Source organism: Pagrus pagrus (assembly GCF_965226575.1).
Source record: "Pagrus pagrus genome assembly, chromosome: 9".
In the NCBI taxonomy this organism is placed as follows: domain Eukaryota; kingdom Metazoa; phylum Chordata; class Actinopteri; order Spariformes; family Sparidae; genus Pagrus; species Pagrus pagrus.
The window spans coordinates 22,604,660-22,626,034 of NC_140193.1; the positions used below are offsets into that span (position 1 = coordinate 22,604,660).

The 21,375-nt window shown below is 42.2% G+C and overlaps 3 protein-coding genes across 4 annotated transcripts; all 3 read right to left on the reverse strand.

The window, feature by feature from the left end:
* Positions 1-607: 607 nt before the first annotated feature.
* kbtbd7 (kelch repeat and BTB (POZ) domain containing 7) lies at positions 608-5,577 on the reverse strand. The gene has a single exon (XM_084362892.1). The coding sequence runs from the start codon at positions 5,147-5,149 to the stop codon at positions 3,278-3,280; it is 1,872 nt and encodes a 623-aa protein (XP_084219018.1). The 5' UTR covers positions 5,150-5,577; the 3' UTR covers positions 608-3,277.
* Positions 5,578-7,214: 1,637 nt separating this feature from the next.
* Positions 7,215-9,077, reverse strand: LOC311262926 (p53-induced death domain-containing protein 1; the record flags this gene model as incomplete). The annotated part of the gene is made up of 4 exons (XM_084362675.1): positions 8,993-9,077; positions 7,936-8,017; positions 7,690-7,853; positions 7,215-7,449 (listed from the first exon to the last, which is right to left on the reverse strand). Exons 2-4 carry the CDS (start codon positions 7,954-7,956, stop codon positions 7,215-7,217), a joined length of 420 nt encoding a protein of 139 aa, XP_084218801.1. The 5' UTR covers positions 7,957-8,017; positions 8,993-9,077.
* Positions 9,078-9,377: 300 nt separating this feature from the next.
* slain1a (SLAIN motif family, member 1a) lies at positions 9,378-21,283 on the reverse strand. Of its 2 annotated transcripts, XM_084361557.1 has the most exons (9): positions 20,644-21,282; positions 18,893-19,029; positions 15,929-16,045; positions 14,038-14,148; positions 13,662-13,811; positions 12,635-12,964; positions 11,186-11,374; positions 10,673-11,009; positions 9,378-10,273 (listed from the first exon to the last, which is right to left on the reverse strand). In XM_084361557.1, exons 1-9 carry the CDS (start codon positions 21,096-21,098, stop codon positions 10,198-10,200), a joined length of 1,902 nt encoding a protein of 633 aa, XP_084217683.1. In that variant the 5' UTR covers positions 21,099-21,282; the 3' UTR covers positions 9,378-10,197. The 2 variants fall into 2 exon arrangements, with proteins under 2 accessions (XP_084217683.1, XP_084217684.1); XM_084361558.1 differs by lacking the exon at positions 15,929-16,045 and having other exon boundaries at positions 20,644-21,283.
* Positions 21,284-21,375: the final 92 nt, after the last annotated feature.

Genomic DNA, 21,375 nt, shown 5'->3' on the forward strand with positions numbered 1-21,375 from the left:
GGAAATAATAGAGGAAGAAAATGCCCCAACTCTTATCAAATGCAAAAGTGCCATTCAGACTTCTAAAGGGTAACTCGAAATTGCATTGCATTGCAAAAAAAAAGATCAAAATTGATACCGCAAAATCAGCGATATCACCATTTTTATTCCCTGCATTCCTCTTCCTTTTCAAAACCCAATGCTACATTACCCATAATGCAAGTTAGCCACTGAGTGACACCGCTACAGGCATTTTATCAGATCACATGCAGCTTCCTCTGGAGCTACAAAAGGCTTTATACTACTTTTATCATATATGCAGTAGCACTCCCGAAGACCTGTAAACACACTTTAATGAGAAACAATAGGGGGTTACCCTTTAAAAACAGTGCTCTTGCAAATCCTGAAATACAGACCGTATACAGTAGACCTCATTAAGCTCTCAATATTCACAGATACTCTCATCTTCATTCCTCCCCTGTATCCTTCAGTTTCAACATGTAGTGGTAATATAAACACCGTCTTACCAGCACCTCGGAATCTTGTATTGGGCACCATCAACTGTATAAAATGGTTTCTACCTCATGTGCTAAGTGCACTTACTGAAAACAACAAAAAAACACACAAATGCTTCTCTACATCAGATGCAGATGTTTATTTGACACGTACACAAAAACAGCTTTATAATCCACATCATGAGTGTTAGCACAGCCAATCACTCCTCACCTTCTCACACACACACACACACACACACACACACACACACACACACACACACACACACACACACAAGTTAGTATATCACTTCTATCCATCATAAAGAGAGATAGCAGCAGGAGCTACACTCATTTACCAGTTTATTAGGTCGCTACACTTAGCTAAAGCTAATCCAATCTCATTCAACAGCCTTGTGGTAAACTACATTCACAAAGGTTTTAATGTTCAGTGTTTGTTGAAACCTTTACAGATGTTTTCATACAGCTTCATTTTGGAGGCTGTACCGAGTTATTGCATTGTATACTGAAAATTTTTTTCTAATATTTTGTCGACAACAAATTAAAAATGTGTTTCCATAAAGCTAACAAACTGGTAACTGAGTGTATGGGGTGGCTGGGGAGGACAATGGCTTCCAAACTGTTTTTTTTTTTATACATGCAGACAAAATGTCCTTCGACTAAAACAATTCATCAGGACCAAAAATACTTAAAACACTTGAATTTTGATTCCTAATTGTAAAATAAAATGTTAAGTTACAAAAAAAATATAGATAAGAAAACACACACATACACTCAATAAAATAAATTTCATAAAATTTATCATTTGTCACCAACACCACCTTATTTCACTACATCAAAAAAAAAAAAATCAATCAAGTCAATCATGGCATACAGGCTGAAGCCTAAACCTGAGTGAGCGTACAGTGCATTGGCTTCTACTTCTCATACTGTAGTTTTCACAACACCGGCAGCGTGTGACGTCTTTGTGTGCACCGACAACAGAAAAGAGGACAGCCATTTTTAAGCCCTGTAAATGACCAGTTGTTTGTCATAAACATGAGGCACTTGAGCTGCCTGACGTCCCGAGAGTCAGTCATGATTTAATACCAATCATAAGCAGGTGTGCTCATCTATTCAAGCTAAATAAAACGATATGAGCAAATATTTCTGTCACAAAACTCTTAATGTTACACAACACAAGCATTAAAGGGGCCTTCCGCCAATTAAACATGTCACAGTCAATGTACTAGTCAGCTGGAGTGCAAAGTTTTACCTATTATGTTGTTTGGAGCTCTGGAAGAGCATTGTCAAGTGTAGAGAAATTCCTGCTGCTTTGCAAACCAGGAGTGGAAACAATGTGGGTGTTTACCAAGAAGGAAAGTTCTGACAAAAAAAAGCAATAAGTTGCATTATGGAAGTGGTTTTGTTATGCCTCCCTAAGAATCTGGAAAATGTAGCTAACTGAGACGTTAAAAGACACAAAGCTCTTCTGCTACATCAGTGTGTTTCCAATCCTATTCCTGGGGGCCTCCTGCCCTGCATGTTTTAGATGTTTCCCTGCTCCAACACACCAGATTCAAATGATCAGCTCGTCAACAAATTCAGCTGAAGCCTGATAACAACCCGTTCATTTGAATCAGGTGTGTTGGGGCAGGGAGACCTCTTAAACATGCAGGGCAGGGGGGGCCATGGGACTAGGATTGAGAAATACTGTGTCTATAGACGGTGAACTCAAGAGCAAGAATGGGCATCTTTGCATTTTGGCTTCGATCAATGTGTTCGCTGGACGAGCATCACCAGTTTTTCTTTTCCACCCTGTCAGAAGTCCTTTAATCTTGTATTTTAAATGTCATTTTACGTTCTACATGGATCTTGATAGCCTTATTAATTAAATTCACAGACCCTTTTTCCCAGCAGACATTTCAACTTGTCACAGCAGGAAAAGCACAGATGGAAGTAATAACATTAAAGATGGCTCAGTTCCAGCAATTAATTATCTTATGAGGAACACCTGTGTTTCAGGTCTAAATTGTTGGTGCTATGGGCTGAAGTCTCATCTGCATTTTCCCTCTGGTCTTGTGCATCAGTCCTCAGTTTGGAAACCAGTGCATTCTGGGAACTATAGGATTATGTGTTTCTAAAGCATTTAAAGCATCAATTTTCATCTTTGTTAATCTGCCTTTCACCAGTTCCCCAAATTACATTGAGGTGTCACGCTACATCTCTGGAGTACTTAATGATGTGCTAAATTATGAAGGCAGATCATCCACTCTACAGGGGCACCTACTGCTGCACATCTATGGTTCCATCATATAGTTGTCTTGAGTTATCGTGTAAACAAGACTCTCTCCGACATCAGACTGTCAGGACGTGATACAAATTGAAGAACAAAGCCCTCGTCTCTCAAACAATAGACCCTTATCACGGCAGACATTTTGACTTGTCAAAGAAGGAAAAGCACAGGTGTGACCAATAACATTAATGACGGCTTCGTTGTCTGCGTGTCCCTGTAAGTCATGTCAGTGAGGAAGCTCGGACATTACCACAGCACTGGAAGTAGCTCAGCTAAATGGAATGCAGCCATCATTAATTCCACCTGTGCTTTTCCCTGCTTTGGCGAGTCAAAATGTCTGCCATGGAAAAGGTCTATAGCCAGATTGTGATGGCTTCTACTGTAAATGACTGGCTTTAATAGGAAACTGAACCTGGATCTGTGACCTCTCCTGGCAGACAGAACCCTGTAAAAACCCATTTCATTATAAATAAGTTAGTCATTTCTTTGACACAATGACACATCTCCATCACCAGTTCTCATCTGAGAATGAGCTTGAGCTGCCAGAGTCAGAGTCTGCGTCTGTCAACCCATCAAAGTCCCAGTCGGCACTTGAGCCGCTGTCGTCGTCCTCCTCTGTAGAGAAGCTGTGTGCAGAGCCCAGGCATGCGGGGTACACGCGTGTTGAAACATACACGGGCCCAAAGGTGGACACATACACAGCCATGACATTCTTCCAGGTGTCCCTGGCTGGGTCGTATTCATGGATAAGGACCCTGTTCTTGTTGTGTTGCAGTAAAGTCTGAGTGAGGAGGAGCAACTTGTTGTTATGCTGGATCACCTGGTAATTTAGAGCACGGCTGTCAATGGGAATGTCACCCAACCTCTTCCATTCCCCCCTGGTGGGGCTGTAGGCTTTCACCACAGGGATGTCACACACACAGATGATCTGGTCCTGAAACACGCAGGCCTTGTGAAGCTTGTCCCTTCTCAGTGAGCCGCAGTGGCGCCAGCGGTTCCTTTTGGGATCGTAGCAAAGCATTCTCCTTTTATTCACCACATACAAATGGTCATTTAGTGCCACCACCTGCATTTTACCCAAAGAATGAGGCAGAGGAGCCACAAACGTCCACTGGTCCCTCTGGACGCTGTAACACTCAACCTCCTTCAGTCGGGCGTCTGTCACTGGATTTCTGCCACCCAGAAGGTACACATGGCCATTGAGATAGCCCATCCCAGAGTGTATCCTCCCCAGTGGTCTCTCTGCCAACTCCTGCCAACTGTTGAGCACAGGGTTGTACAGCCAGAAGTGTTTAGAGAGGTGGGAGGCTAGGAACAAGTTGTTTTCAGGTGAAGCACAGGCGATTAAGGACTCCATGGTGGACCGTTTATAATCCTGACTGCTCAGGTCTTGTAAAGGAGGAGCCATGAAATACAAGTCCTCTGAGTAAGGGTCGCAGCACATTATGTTGTCGTTGGGTAGGCCGAAGAAGAGAATCATCTCTTTTGCACTCACACCTATTCTGTGTTTTGGTGCGTCCAGAGTTGCAGACATTTCACAGCTGTCCTCGGCGGACCTGTGGAAGAAGGATGCGAGGTATTTCTCAATTAAAGGTCTCGCCATGAGGCCCTCCAGGTAACACTTGTCCTTCTCTGCAAACAGGTTCCAGCGCACACACGTCAGCGCCTGCAGTGCATCCTCTCTTTTCTGCGGTGCATTGGCCTCTATCCACTGCAAAGCAGCCGAGCACACCTTCCTTTCACAGTCCACGTCCAGGGTGTTGAGGGACAGCAACTCCTTCAGCTGCTTCAAATCCAGCTCGCACAGCTCTCCTCCATTACACACCTGGTTGAAGTTCTTAGCTATGAAAGCTTGTGCGTTCTCCTTCAATTCAGGGTTGTCATAAGTGTCTGCAAACTTCAGTATGCCCACACAGTTGGAGAGGTCCAGCCTCCTTGACATGAACCCAGAGCAGGCTTTCCTGATGTACTCCAGCTGAAGCATGTTGGCCGCTGCGTACAGCCTCTGGACGTTGCTCTCCGTGATGGTCACCCTGCCCGTGTAACAATAGTCGATGATGACGGACATGGACTCAGCGTCCACCCCTCGGATGACCACTCTCTCCTGCACGCTCTCGTTCAACCCCCCGGTGAACATGCTTTTGAAGTACGGGCTGGCTGCGGCCAGGACGTTGCGGCTACACAGGAAAAGTTGGTCAATGTCACCTCTGGCCGACTCGCCGCCGGGCTCCAGCGACTCCTCTTCACACTCGACCCCGATAGTGACGTCCCCGAGCAGCCGGCAGTCGTACAGAAATTTCAGCTCTTTCATCAAACCCCGAGCGTGGTCCACGTCCTCCAACACCTCGGGACCGCTGAAGCAACTCAGCGCCGAAGCCATTGCTGCAACTCCAAGTGAGCAGTTTGCCGTTTGACGTCGTCGAAGGTCTGAAGTAACGGGCTGTCAGGCGGTTTACATGCTCAGTAACGCGGAGGGGTCCGTGCGCTGATGCTGACACATCCGTTTATCAAACACAACCAGTCGCTGTACGCTGTGGAAAATACATTACCAGCGATTTAACAGCTGAACGGTCGCCTGCGTGTCTGAAAGCCAGCACTTCTCGGTCCCCAAATGACCATAATGTCGACTTACTCTACATTTATGCTCTACAAATTATACCCCGAGAGTCGCTGTTGTAGTAGTGTCAATTTTCCTTGATTTTTCTGGTCAGCGCTGTCATCTGTTTTGAGTGGAGCAGACAGTCAGGGAGCTCGTAAAATAACACTGGCTTCGGCCGGGGTCGGGACTACATATCCGGGAGAAGTTACCAAAATAAAGCCCCATTTCATGTAAAAGTGTTGCGCGGGTTTACCTCTTTTTTTCCACTTTATATGTAATTTAATAAGACCTCAAATTGTTTTGGTGCCAGTCTTCACTTTTACCAATTTCCACTTCTTAAATTTGTCCTCTTGACCCAAAATGGGAACAATTGACTTTTACTTTGAAGCAAATTTGTCTGGCTTCCGCTCTCGCTCACACAACCTTGCTAAGAAAGGCACCTCTCTGATTGGTCAGTGTAACTGGGTCGTATTACGGTTGGTTGATCGGGATTAATTTGAAATGATAAAATGTTTATCATTTTCTTATCTAAATTAATTAGATTAGTATAATTATTAAATCAAAATATAATTTTACTTTTAAAATGTACATTTTACAAGCATGGTATTTATTACAAATTTGAAAAGTAGATTTGTTCAAGTACATAATAATAATAGTAATAATAATAATAATAATAACGATATCAATAATAATAATAATAATAATAATAATAATAATACAAATAATAATAATAAATTGTATCAAATGTAAGTCTTATATTATTGATATTGTTGTTGCTGTTGTTGTTGTCGTTGAACAACTCCTGTGAATCCTGTAAAATGAGGAGTTAAACCCATTTGCAATTAATATTTAAATTCATACATTCCCACCACACCTGGAATACAAAGTCTCTGCCATTGCTTGGTAGACGGCACAGAGCAAAACAACCAAACATGCCATCATACATAATGAACTAATCATCCATGTGATGTCTGTATGCAGTTCCTGCTGCAACATCAAAAATTCACTTCACTTTCAAATTCTACTGCATTTTTATATTCACACTGCACGCTAAAAATAATACCCCTTTATCAGGGTATTAGACCACACAAACCACCTCTCTATGAAGCGTCACTTATTATGTCAACCATACAATCCTGTTCCAGTGTTCTCGCTCAACCAAGCACACTTTCATTAGCCTACTTGTAACCCATATAAAGTAGCAGTCATACCACAACCTTACTGTTCACGGTAGCAGTTGACTTGGATATAGATATATGTTGTCCATTGCTGTTCATATGTATAAAGGTTTTTTATAGGTTATAGATGTTTGCCTATCTAGCTTTGTTTTTTTTTTTTATTGTCTTATGTCTATGCTTCTTTTTTATTCATGCACATGACTCAGAATCCTTTTATGTATCTCACCCATCTCACCACAACCCAAGTGCCAGCTACTCTTAGAAATAGAAGCAATGAGTCGATTTATTAAATTAATCAACAATAATTTAGATAATTTGTCATTGCTGTTATGTATCACACATACAAGTCAAACTTTTTTTTTTTAACATCACTGTAAATTGAATAGCTTTAAATTTTGTACTGTTCTTTGGACAAAATAAGTAATTTCAAGATTTATGGCAAAATTGTCATTTTATTGGACTAAAAGGAATTTAAGATGGGTCGAAAATGTTTTTCATCTTTATTGCAAAGCTTAAATTTTCTACAAGACATAAAGTGGAATGACTATATACATGGCTCTCATTTGCTTGTTCAGTGACACTAAGCACATTTATATCAGATTACTGTGCCGTGTAGCCTACTTCTATACTATGTACGTAACCACAGCTATGAGCATTTAGACCCAGCTTTAAGTGTATCTACGGTTGAGGTCGTTGATCCTGCGTAGTGCGTCCTGGTTGTGAATGGTCTTGTGGACTGTGATGATGAAGGGGAAGGCGGAGGGCAGCTCAACCCTTTGGCTTAGCTTCTGGTGGCCCCAGTGGAGGCAGCGCAGCCTCTCAGCCAGGTCCCGTCTGCCTGCTTGCTCCAGTCCATCTTGCAACAGCTTGGTCTTATTGGGCTTATCCCATGATTTCTCATACCTGTAGATAAGGATGGACATCTGAGAAACATTTGAGACTGAAGAAGTGAACAGGAGATCAGTTCCAGGCTCTACAGTGCGTAGAAAGCCTGAAAGTCAGAGCCCAGTAGACCAAAGAAAAACCTAAATTACCCCCATGGTGTTATCCTTGTTATTAAAATTACAATATACAGTATCTGTATGCTGGCAGTGACTACATTTTACCACAGCATTAAGGTAGACACACATGCACACACGTTACCAGCTTTCCAGCATGTTCCTAGCCTGGACACTCTTCTCTGTAGATTTGGTGTGGAACCGGCCTATCTCAGTTCTGCTGAAGCCAAGCTCGTACGCCAAAACTGTCCACTCAAAACCGAGCTGGCTGGATATCTCCTGCAGTGTTTTCAGGTTAATCACAGCATCCTAAAAAAAGCCATCATCATCAACAAATGTCTTTGTTGATTGAAGATACATGACGGTGAAAATGAAAACAGATTACACATACCTCTTGGGCTTTGTTGGGCATTATCACAAATTCCAGAAGATCAGCAGTGCAAGTCACACTCTAAGTAACTGCCTTCATAAACCTATTTTAACAAAGATACATATATATATATATATATATATATTAAACATACATTCACAGTCCAGGATTCCTTATAGCAGGCAGAGATTGAATTCACTTACCCCGAGCTACAGTGTGCCACAAATGAGGGTGGTCTGAGTGTTACTGTGGAGATTCATCATCAACATACTAATCTGTTAAACATTAGTCACTTTGGCTCCAGGGTCCCCTGTAGTGATAACATGTCAGCTTAAACCACCCTCACCTGCTACCTGGTAAACAAATGTACTGTGCTAAAATTAGATTCAAGTCCTTTTCTGCAGGACTCAATATGACTTATCAGTAATTAACCTTGTTTGTAATTGTACATTAGCCTGTGGAGGTGTTTCATGTTGTTTTGAATCTGTTGTATTTATTGTATTTTAATTCACCAGGATAATTTCACAAAGAGAATGCTGTTTGCTCCAGGCACTTCACCTTCAGGCCACTGCCTTAATTGTTTTACATACCTTGGACAATTTAGTGGAATGTGATAAGCTTCACAATTGTATCATGTAAAAATCAAGTATTTGCCTTTGGACAAATGCATTTTCAATTGAGCGTCGTGCCTCATAAAATGAGTCTGTTTAGACAAGCTGGTGACCAATATTCTATGTTTTTATTCAGAATATGAAGTTTATCTCATTTCTGCATGTTTACAAAGATGCTTTGTAAAAACATCAGTGTCTTTTAAAGATATAATGTGAAAAATTTCTGCATTAAAATGTCTAGAAGCGACGAGACCTTTGTGTTTTGTTAACATTAACAACATCATCCCAAATAATTCCAACAATGTTTAAACCTAGAGAAATCTGTTCATTTACTCAAGGTAACAGTGCATTTCATTTAGTCACTTGTCGCTAGAACTTCTGGTAAAACATCAGATGATGCATCAGAGTGAGGAAGGAAGTCTGTGAACATGACTAATTATAATGTGAATAAAAGTTTAATACATTACCTTGTCTGAACCTGATTTCTGCCTGAGTCACATGCAGCAGTGGTTGCAGCAAGACAGCAACTCCCATGATCCCACACCACTTACGTCTTTTGTTTTGTTGTGATGAGAAACCCCTAGCGCCAGAAATTACATATTGTGCATTTAACATCACCTGTTCCTTTTAAAAAAACAAATAAATAAGTCATTCACTTATTCAAAAATGTCATCTAATAATGGCAACTTTCAGTACATAATGATGTCAGCCTGTCACTGTGCACAGCAGAGTAACAATGCCATCTGGAGTTGATGATTGCTGTTAATCTCTGTGAGAAATTAACTTTCTTGATTTTCTTTAAACCACCAAATGAACCATATATATTCAAGACAGACTCTGAAAATGCAAAAATATTTTGAAAGGCTTTTATTCACTTTAAAAACTCACCTCCTCTTTAAATTCTTGTCATCCATAAAAAGCATCAGGGCTCTATGTGCAATATCATTGCAGCGATTATGTTTACCAAAGAACGTTAAAAAATCTCAGCTCTCATGTAAACAATAATGGAAAGGAAGAAGCTAAAAGATACTGTGTGTACACTTACTTCAACATAATGCCATACTTAAGGAACAAAGCAGATAATTCATTTTAACGTGTTAATCGTAATACTGATAAAAGTGCTATGAGGTCCAGCCAATAAATATAACTGACATGAATTTCACTACTTTTCAAACAGGCACGGGATGTAACAAAAGGTTCAACTTCATATCTGACGCCACAGACTGACAAAAATGAGTAATCGAAAAAATTAGTCATATGAAATCATTAAAAGCATGTACAAAAGCGTGGCCTATTTAGTTCTAATCTTTCAACTGGAGAGAAATTTTCATTCTGTTGAATGAAAGCCTTAACTATCCACAATGACAACTCAAAAAACACATATCAAAGAAGATCCAGTTCACATTTAACAACTTATTATCAGAATATTGCCAGGTTTGATTCATAGTGTGTCAGTCTGCAGGTAGTAAGGTAAAGATCCAGCCTGCTGGACCCATACTGGTTTCACTCACTACTTTGTCCTTCAGTGAAGAGTAGTGCCTTTTAGAAATGTTAACAGTCACTCTCTTGGGTCACAGCCCAAGACTAGGCCCCCCTGACGGCAAAATTTTCAATCAGTTGGGTCCCATGCAGCGTTACCCTGTGCACCTCTTGAGCGTCAGTTTATTTGGGTTCAGTAGCAGCCGTCTTTCCAGCTGCCGTCCCTCAGGGCACTCAGGGCAGCCAGGCTCTTTGGAGGAGTCAGCAAACTGCAGACGGAGAGAAACAGACCGAATCAATACCTCAATTAATCACATCAAATAAAAAGAGGCATCATCTACTATCATAAACAGACTGAGTTAGCTTGACATTTAACTACAGCACCTCCCTCAGGACAATCAGTGTAAATGTTTAAACACCTGCGCTTTGTCCCAATTTCATACTACTGCAAATAATTATTATCTTCCTATTAATTATTCTCCCAATTATTTTTTCCATTATTCAATCAGCCATTTATCCATGGCTTAGAAAGGCAAGCAGCAAATTCAACAATGAGAACTGGGAACAATCAGACATTTGGCATTGTTGCTTGAAAAATGACTTGAAAAATATAAACCAAATATGTGAAATACATCTATAGTGTATATGTCCAGTCTGTCTGCCCTTACCTGCGTGTTGGTTGGGTGATTTTGCCGGCACGAGGGACTCCACTTGTTCCGACAAAGGAGGCGGGGCGAGGAAGGGAGCTGCGAGGGACAGCTGATTGGTTGGTGCTGGCTTTTAGGGGCTGCAGTACCAAACTGCTGCTGCTGGGTTTGAGGGGCTGAGGCAGCGTGGCACTGCTGGGGATGGAGTGTAGACTGATAGAGGTGGACAGGGGGGTGGAAGGGGGGCCCTGCTGCACGGTGGGGCTTACGTAGGCTGTTGCTTTTAGTGGGTGTCGTGGAGTGGTGGGGAAGTTCCCCACGCTCTGGACCCGCTGACTGAGCTGCCCTGGGGAGGGAACTGATACACAGCAAGAGGACAGTCAGATAAAAGTGAGTCTTAAATCAGTGACAGAGTTGAAAATACTGCTTTTGGAATGGTGTTGCCTTCAGAAAACAGTGCTCTACATTCACTCATGAATAAAAATGAGCCGTGTTTGGCTGATTTATTCATAGACATGAAGAAAAGAGTCTTACTGGAGGACTGGAGTCGTGCGAGCCCATTGGACGAGTCAAAGCTCTGGCTGCTCCGGAGGGAGGATATCGTTGGCAAGGAGGAGGGGCCGTGGGAGGGTGGGTTGATGGGGGAAGCCAGGCATGGAGTACTGGGAACACTGGGCATGCTGGGAGCTCGGATCAAGTTGGGCATGCTTCGCCGTAGCTTGTCTATGCAACCATAGCAACAAACCAGATCAGGTATGGTAGGTGTCAACTCCGTTTGGAGTTCTTGCCTCACATTTCCAACATTAGAGGAATTAATAAAAATTAAATATATAAGATTATGAACATTAATATAGCAGTAAACAACTATTTGCTTGTAATGGAATCCTGAACGGAGAGTGAAGTCACATTCCCTCGGTGTTTGTTGTGATCTGAGCTTCTCTGTACTTTGTTTTGGTAGGCAGGCCAGCTGAGCGTGCATGCAAGCCTTTCTCTGTCCTCCCTGCGTCCTCTTTCAACATGAAACCTTTTCATAGTACACTAAAATATGTTTCTGAAAACATTTGGGGTGAGAATCAGGCTTTGCAGTAACACAATCTTCATCCATATTTCATATTCACTGCCATTTAATCAGAATTTCATGAGCAGTGTGTGTTCAAATGTTACATTTTTCCACAACCTTAGTGAGTTAACAACGTGCACATTTGTTTTGGGTTGAGACGCTGGTGCTCTAGTGAATGTTGTATATTTATCCTTTTAACATTTTGCGGGATACGAAAGTCACTGCTTCCAGCCAAGCAATAATCCTGCACATAACCTCCTGTAAAAATACAACTTGTCATTTTACGATCAGTTTTTGTATGAATGAAAAAAACAAAATATTACGTGTTGATTATGAGCTTTAGAGCTGCTGGTACAGTAGGTGGATTTTGCTACCTTTGAATAGAGCCAGGCTAACTGCTTCCCTCTGTTTCTCTTCTGTATGCTAAGGTAAGCTAACAGCTGCTGGCTGTAGCTTTATATTTACTGTACAGACGTCGGAGTGGTATCAGCCTCCTCATCTAAATTTTGTCGAGAAAGCAAAATATAAATCTCGCAAACATTTCTAAAACTATTCATATTCCTTCTCACTTAATTAAACTGCACGCCATGCATGGCATGTGAACGCCCCAAAATCAGTCAGTCATGCAATGCAGCCACTTCATGCAACTGATAGAACAGAGTACACTGACCCACTGACCCTAACTGAGGAAGCTTTTTAAATCCTGTAACCAAGAGCACTCTTTCAATCCTTCTTGGCACATAAAGAATTGTCTGGTCAGAAATTAGGGACGTCTTGAATGTGGGTAATTCAGTCAAGATGCTTTCAGTCTGAACTGGGACATTTCAAAAATCTGAACCCTTGCAGTCATGTTGTTATTCAGGAGCATATGTATGAAGTGATCTCACAACTTCAAGTGGACAAGGAATTCATTAAACACTCACCTGTGCTATTCCTGTATGCTGTGTGTGTGTCTGTGGTCAGGCTGGAGGGTCCAGAGTACTGGGAGAGTCCACTGAGTGAAAACTGAGGGGCGGCTGAGCTGCGTCTGCAGTCTCTGATACTGGAGAAGGTGTGAGAGTGGGGCAGGCTGCCCCGCTGCATAGAACCTGTGCGGAACAGTCGAGGCTGGGGAGGAGGGAGCTGGTCATAGCCCTCGTCCTCCTCATCCTCCTCCTCAAGATCCATCTCATTGCGTCTGATGGAGTGTAAGGAGAAGCTGGAGCTGCGACGACTGGCTGTGGCTGAGGTAGAGGCGTAGTCCTGTCGGAGACCTACAGGGTGACAGATCAATGCTTTTATCTGTGGAAAACCTGAATCTGAACCTCCTATACTATATGATACTATACATTTCCTCCCCGAGGCGCCCCTCATCCATTATTCAGGTACTGAATCCAGATCAGACTGACGCAGAGAGGTTTTTCCTGAAATCTCCTGCATAATTTAACAAAATGATGGCATATCAAGATACGACTGCATACTGAAGTTCAACTGTTCAAAGGTCAAACGTTTATCTTGATTTTAAAACACATCAGCAAAGTAGTGATCCAGTTCAGCCTCTTCATAAGGCTATGAATCAGTAATTCATCATGTGTCTGGATGTCGTTCACTTGTATTACATCAGGTCTTTAAGTAAACTGTACAACAGCACACAATCAATATTTTTTTATAAAGAGGCAATTGTCAAATTGCTTCATACAAGATGGAAACAAAATGATGTTTACTCTTCTTGGAGAGGGACTTTCTGTAACATAGACGAGACTAAGCAACAAGAAAATCCTATATATTTAGTGTAATGGGGGAAAATAAATTATTCAACTATTTATTTGCATGCATTGTATTATGACAGGGACTTGTTGCAGTATTTGCAGGGGGGATTTCTTTACTGTGAACCATAGGTCCTTTTTCATCAAAGCTATACTGTTTTCTCTTCCCCCTGTCCTGCATAAAAGACGAAGACTGTCGACTCACTCTCCTCCTGAAGTCGTGCCATGACCTCCACATCTGTCATGTCCTGCAGTTTGTAGCTCATCGAGATGGTGTCATCCTCCAGCTCTGACACACCCACCTCACTGTCCAGGGAAGACTGGGGGCTGATGGCAGCGTGCCGACGACCCACATCTAAAACCACAGGAGAGCCACATCTATATCAATGAGATATTTCACTTTCTATGGCCAAGAAAAATAACTGCAGATTTCAACAACAACAACAAGAACTCAAGGAGACATTTTCCATTATAGAAGTGACATTTAATAACTACAGATGGACGGTGACTCACACCAGATAAAACTGCAAAAGGAAAATGAATGACAGAGCAGAGAAGAAATAGTGTCAGTGAGGTCTTACTGTGGAGAGTGGAGTTTGATAGGAAGGTGGGCGCTCTGTCACTGAGGCTGCAGGTGGGCCTGAGTGGAAGAGTCGGCTGGAGATAAGACTGACCTGATGATGGCAATGGGGCTTGAAAGGAGAGAATCACAAGAAAAGAGAGAGAAGATTCAATCACTGACCACCAGCCTAAAAGGCAAATTAAAGTTCAACCTGCACTCACTGACATATAAAATATGGTGGAACAGGCCAAGGGGTTTTTCTTTTCTGAGTTTTAGCCTGCTTATCTCCATCTGTCTGAGGGTATGATCTTATAATCTCTTCCTTGTAATCTGATTTTAAACTGCAACTAACAGGTTGTTTAAGAATCTGGGTTATGTTTATACAGTGAGCTCCAGAAGTATTTTGGAAGCAACAGATGCTTTTGGCTCTGTGTGCTTATTGCTTTGGGTCTGAAGTGGGGCAAGGACGTTGGAGGAAAGAGTTATGTCTCAAGTTTATTAGATTTTAAATGCTAAGCCATGAAGCTAGCTAATTAGCCATCATCTGCACATCCTGTGAACATTTCTGTTAATTGCTATTTTGTTATGTTGTTAGATTTTAGATAGAGGGCAGCAGTGACCTGACGGTTAAAGGTGCAACATGTAAGAATTGGCCACCTGTTGAATTCATAATCCAAACAAATAGGGGGCAGCATATCACCAGAGTAATGCTAACTGCTGCTAACTGTAGCAGCCGTTATCTAGTTAGCTCAGTTAGCGGTGCAGCTAGCGATCCGGACTCCAGGGGAGTGTTGCCTTTGTTTGTACTGCTAACACAGGAGGTTTGGAGGGGCATGTAGCTGGAGAGGCGTGATAGGGATGTTGGGCACCAATCTGTGCCCACTTCCAGAGGCCTGAACTATCCTCTCAGGCTATTGCTTTTAAGGTCAAAGTGGAATTACAAGATAGGATGGGCTAGAGATAGCTGGTTAGCATGCTAACTTCAGCAGATATAGAGGAAACACAACACAGACGTCTTTGACACAGTTTCAAAGCTGTTGTTTCTTCACATTCTGTTGTTAATGTTAACTATTTTTTTAATGTTTTAAACTAAAATTCTTACATGGTGCACCTGTTAATAAGTGGGCTTGGATAGCATGATAGCACGGATGGGGAAAATGATAAAGCAGCACTGTTCTGTGATGTATTGTACGAGGCAGTTTCCCAGTGTGACTGTGTGAATGTAGGGAAGGGTGCTCCAAAAATAGAGACAGCGCTCAGTGAATCTACCCTGGTTAAATAAAAATGAACACAGCTGAGAGTCTACAGATATACTAGCAGCTCTTTGAGGCTAACGTCAGCCTGCTAGCAAGCTCATAATGACAACGTAAGCATGCAGACAGTTAGCAGGTCATGTTTACCATGCTCATTTTCTTAGCATGTTAGCATGCAAACATTAGCACTAAACATATAGTACACCCGAGGCTCATAGAAATGTCATTAGCGCTGCAGGTATTTTGACCTGGTTATGGCAGACAAAATTTGTGCCAATACGTTCAGTATGTGCTGTGATATTTTAAGTCCAACATGTGACCTGCTGACCAGAGAATTATCTAAGTCATTTGGATTAATCTCCTTAAAAACAGATGCCAAAATCAGCAGCATTTTTTCTCTTGCAAAGGTCACCTCAGTGAAATATTGGGTCTTTTTCTACTCGGTCACCTACAGCCATCTTTAGATGTGTGAAAACAATCAATTAAGTTAAGGCCTGTCCCTAATTAACCATATTAATTAACTAATTAACCCTAATTAAGCCACAAAAAAGATTAGAGTATGTTACTAATCTAAATGATCCTCAGAAGCCCATTAGATGTCACGTTACTGACTGGTTAGCAGGAGTTACATGCATGTGTAGTATATGGTTGTGTTACCTGGGGACTCGATTAGTGCAGCAGACTTAGAGTAAGGCAGGACGGGGTAGTTGAGGGTGGAGAGCCCCTCTATGCAGCTGTATGGACGAACGGAGGAGACTCCACGCCTCCGCTTAGCTGGACACAAGATTGTAGCGGAGGACATGTTAGTCTGATTGCTTTACCATGTAACACACACTCTCACACCCACACGCATACAGCCACTGCATCGATTATATCTGAACTCGCTCTGGCCAAATGTTAATCTGCTTTTTACAGATCAGTATTGATGTTTTAAATGATTCGGTCACGGCTCGGACAGAAGAGGCTGATACAGTAAGACGAGGTTTAAGCTTACTGCAGAAGCTTATTGGGCTAAACTACAGATTTTTTTTGGAGGGATCTTCGGATAAGCAGGGATTGTGCATGTAGGCTACATCCCATTCCCAAAATCAAAATTAGATCTACTACGGTCTACTTTGGGACGTGGAGGTAACGTTTATACTGCTTAAATCTGTTTTTTTCCTGCTGTATTAATGTCATGATACAACATAATATCATAATGTCGTAATATATTCTTTCATTACGGTTGATACGTTTATATTTCAATGGCTAAAACAATAGTTAAAATATAATTAACTAAGTTTAAAGATCAGTAGTAAACCACTGCCATGGAAAGCTGGACAACCCTTTGATTTTGGGTTGCCAGGTTTGGTCTCTCAGCTCAAATGTTGTCCTTTTTGACAGTGTATTAACAATCTGTAAAGCCTTGATAATTGGCAATTAGTAGTCCTTTTCTTTTTCACTAATTATTGCTGACTAGCAGCAAGTAAACTTGGCGTGGAATGACATGACTGAGGTCAGAAAATGTGTGTTCAGTGTGTAAGCACTGAGTTCACCCCCACTGATTAGTAGTCAGAGAGGCGCACACCTGACAGAGTGCAGCATTTGGCATTCCTGACACAATTAGGCTCAACCACTACTGGATAAAACTAGCATTCACGGCAAGTTAGACAAACAACAGCTACTGGAGCTCAGGGACAAGGATGTATTCATGACCCAGAAGAGGAGAGCCAACCTCCACTGAATACTGCTTTAGAAAAAGAAGAGAACCTTGAACCGTACACACACACGCACACACACTAATGGGCATCCAAACAAACACTAACAAATCTGCATTATTGAATCACAGTTTGGACACAACCGATCCACAACATGAGAATAACTGAACACAGAACTGTTGAAATCAAAGCACACACAGACACGTCAACACAGTATGTGTGCAACAGTACAAGAGTCTCTTGTACAGGCTGTTTGAGGAGCGAGTGCTGGGCAAATCGGCCTCAAAAACCCAGTTAATGTAAGCATGGTTTCTATGGCAACCATATCCCTGCGCACAAGTGTAGAACCTGTTAAGTGCCGAATCTAAAACTGGGTCCAGTAGCAAATGTCATTCAGTAGCACACTACTATCCTGCTTATGAAGGGTTTTTGTAGGATCCTGGTTATGTGTTTCCAGTTATAATCATCATATCATGGTGGTGAAGAAAAGGCTTAGAAACCAGGATATTGTGGCAAACACAATATCCAGGTATGAGCACAGGTGGGTCTTCAATTTGTAGTGTTCAGTTTAGTAAATGGATGATAAATGTCAAAAAATAGTCTACATGCTCAAATGAAAATGAAAGTCTGAGTTTAACTGCAGTGGATAAACTGTATCTTCACTCTCGTCCTCCATTACTGCTGATTACCAAAAAAATCCAGCTAAAACCTAAAGTGACTCAGGCGATACAGAAATGACAGATTTGCTGGATGTGGATGAGTCAAATACCAGAACCATCAGCACGGGCCATCAGAAACATGGATAATGTTAATACCATGTACACAGGGAGCTTAATAATTACATTATTACTGATTACTACGTGATCCATGTAAATGTTCCGGTATATTATATTATAATTAGTATATTAGCGAAACATAAACCTAACCAAGTGGGTTTTTTGCCTGAACCTAAGTGAACTGTGACTGAAAATTGAAAAAACAAAGAAACTAAAGTTTATGGCTAAATGTATGAACTGATGTATGAAAATTGATACCACTTTAATGTTTGTCTGTTCAATACTAAGCTGGAGCTGGTAGCTGGTTAGCTTTTCTTAGCATAAAGACTGGAAACAGGGGCGAACAGCTAGCATGGCTCTTGCAGACGCTACTAAATCCACATACAAGCACTTTGAGAAGTACCACAACCAAAGTGTAAAGATGACAATATACTGGCTGGGAGCATTGACTTCCTGGATTCTCCACTGGATACCTGACAGGCTACCAGTTTCCCCCTGTTTCCAGTCTATATGCTAAGCTAAGCTAACTGGCTCTGGGATCCAGCTACATTTTGAACATGCAAGACATGAGAGTTTTTTTCTGTAAAATGTGTTTGTTTACCATTACCTGAAAAAGTCGAAGGTGGAAAACACATGTATATAGAGCCAACTGTTGGTGGTGCAGTGAAATGGTGCTTTTTACCACAGCTTCATAATCATCTCTCTGCTTTCTACTTAATGTAGAGTAATGCCATCCAATGGCTCAGCATGACTTCCTCCAAATGGATGTGTTTTCTTCTATAAGTGAAGTAGAAAATCCCTTAAACTGATGTTAATTGTTGTGTAGAGATACTGCTAGGTGTAAATGGGAGTCCTTCCAGCTACCACAGACATAATCACTCTGTGGGAAGTGGGCTCTGGTACTTTAAAAGCCATTAATTTAAACAGAGTGAGTTAATGGTCAAATGGTTGGAAAACGAATGGGCCATGTGCAGAGAAACACTCCCACGGCTGAGAAGCTGCTGCAGAAATCCTGCTGCACGTGGAGACATTTTGTGTGAGAAATGTGTCACGCAGCTTACGATCACATGTCAGCAGCAACAGAGAGACAGATGTCCAGATGTGGCCACAGATGAAGGCTGTTAATCTGAGCGGTAAATACACTGTACCTTGGTCCAGTCTGTGACAGAGGGTCATCTTAGCCAGCTCAACCTCGGGCCCTGGGCGGTCCAGTACCTGCCTGCACCACTGGAGAGGGCTGAGGATACTCGCACCATGCAGCCTGGCTTTGGGACTCACGTACAGCCTGAAAGGCAAAGCACAACCCACAGTTTAGTCCTGACACCTTTACAGCATAGCTCATATTGCTGCTTTATAGAGAAGTGGAGTAAAGGAAGCTGGAGGCTGCTTTACTGTATATGAGCGACCAGTTTGACAGTGGCAGTATTTCTTAGATGCGTAGCCCAGCGAGGCAAGGACAATTCATAACAATAACATGACTGCGCGATGGGAGTGATTCTCATAAAATCCAAATACCAATACACCCTTAAAGTTCAAAATTTCCATAAGGAGCGATTGTCATTTTATTGCCAATAACATAAACTATGAAACAAACAGTGTGAAATAAAAATTCAAGAGCTGACAGCTTCATCCAGCACAGTGATGTATAGGAAGGGAGTGCTGCAGAGAGGCACAGGACTGTTTGTGATGATCATCGTGGGCGGTAGATATTTTTAACACTGAAACAATGAATCAATTATTAGATTAGAAAAGCAACAAAAGATTAACCAGGAATAAATCAGTTATTTGGTTAACTGAATCACTGTTTTGATCATTTTTCAACCAAAAAATGCCAAAATATCTCTGGTTTCAGCTTCTAAATGGAGGATTTCCTGCGTCTTCATCATGTATGAAAGTACATTGAACGTCAGATAACAGAAAATGAATTTGAAGATGCTACTTTGAGCTCTGGGAAATTATACTAGGGACATTTTCACACTTTCCTGACATTTTATACATCAAACGGTGACTCAGTTAATAGAGAAACAAAAACCAGACTACTGAAATTCACTGTTGGGCCTCAGCCAGACTAAAACAAAAGGAAAAACCTCAGGAAAGTGGATCCACATTTTATCAGCTGCTCCAATCAAGATTCTGAATTTTGCTAATCTAAAATAAATCAATAAACCAAAAATATATGTGTGAGTGACGATGCTACACTGGAGTGACAGAGTCCTGGGTTGTAAAAAAAAAAAAAAAAAAAATGATGTGTCACTTCTGTGTCCTAGAGGAGGAATATGAACCAAGAACAACTGACATGTCATCCTGCAACCAGGCCTCAGTGTTACACCGACTTGTGGGTCAATTACTGATGTTAAACGGAGTGTAGATATAGCGACACTGATGCTGGATCCCATCAGCGCTGCATTCGGCTGTGTGCTACATTTTTCCACATCATCACATCTGATACATAAAGCTGCAAACGGTTCAGTAGTCAGCGTGTGTGTGTGTGTGTGTGTGTGCTACCTAAGTCAGCAGATACAGAGCTTCAAAGTAGTTCAGCCTGGGGCTCAACACAACACACAAAGCCGAGCTGTTTGATCACTGAAGGGGGTCATTGTTTCTAATTTCATCCCACACTGCTGTCTGGCCAGATACCTATGCATGCATGCACGCACAGTGCATTCTGGGATGTCAATACCTTGAGTCAAATCTGTTTTTGTTCTTTTTCTTGTGCCTGCAAGTGTAATCCACTGGGAGATGGATCAATAAGAGAGTAACGTTACACATGATGTCACACAACTGTGGCTAGTTGACAACCCTGTGGCCTGTGTTGTGACAAACAAGCTGCTTTATCACTGGACATTCACACATACGTGGCTGCACAGTGAGGTGTTTGATGCAAACACAGAGTAGTTACCAGCTATCAGGCTCTCCGACAGGGAGGACGACGTTCAGGTCCAAAATCTCGACCTCATCCAAAACAGTTGTGGCTCCAGCGGCGCCGCTGTCCTCCCCGGCGGCGTCAGGAGACACCGAGCTCGGCTGAAAATAGGCGAACGGCTCCTCGACCGAGCCTCCTCTGGATCCCAGGGCACACGGATGCGACTGTGTCGGGCTCGAAATGCCATATTTCGTGGAGAAATTGTCAGTCGGACACGACGTACCTCCGTGCAGACACGACAACGAGGTCTGGAGATGAGGGCCGACGGAGCAATTGTTTACAGCGTTCGCTCTCGTGCGCAATTGTTCGTTTTGCTTCTCCAATTTTCGGACCAGCTCCTGAAGCTTTAACACCTCCAGCTCCGCGTTGGTGATTTTATTGTTGCCATTGACGTCTGCCATCATCTGGGGGCTCAACACCTCTGCTTCCATTTGGTAAAAAGCACATTGAGAGAGGTAAAAAGCACGGCCTGCCTGCAGAGGGTCCTATTCAATTGAGAGAGGGTGTCCAGATCCCCCCGTTTGTAGCTACTATACACACACTCATACACACACTCACACTCACACACACACAGATACACACACTGATGCTGCTGCTGCTGCTGCTGCTGCTGGGATGACTGCTCAGCCTGCTTCTGATTGGTCAGCAGCTTGGAGTTCAACTCCCATCACACCACTGCTGAGGAAGTATTTATTATGGGCGCCTTCA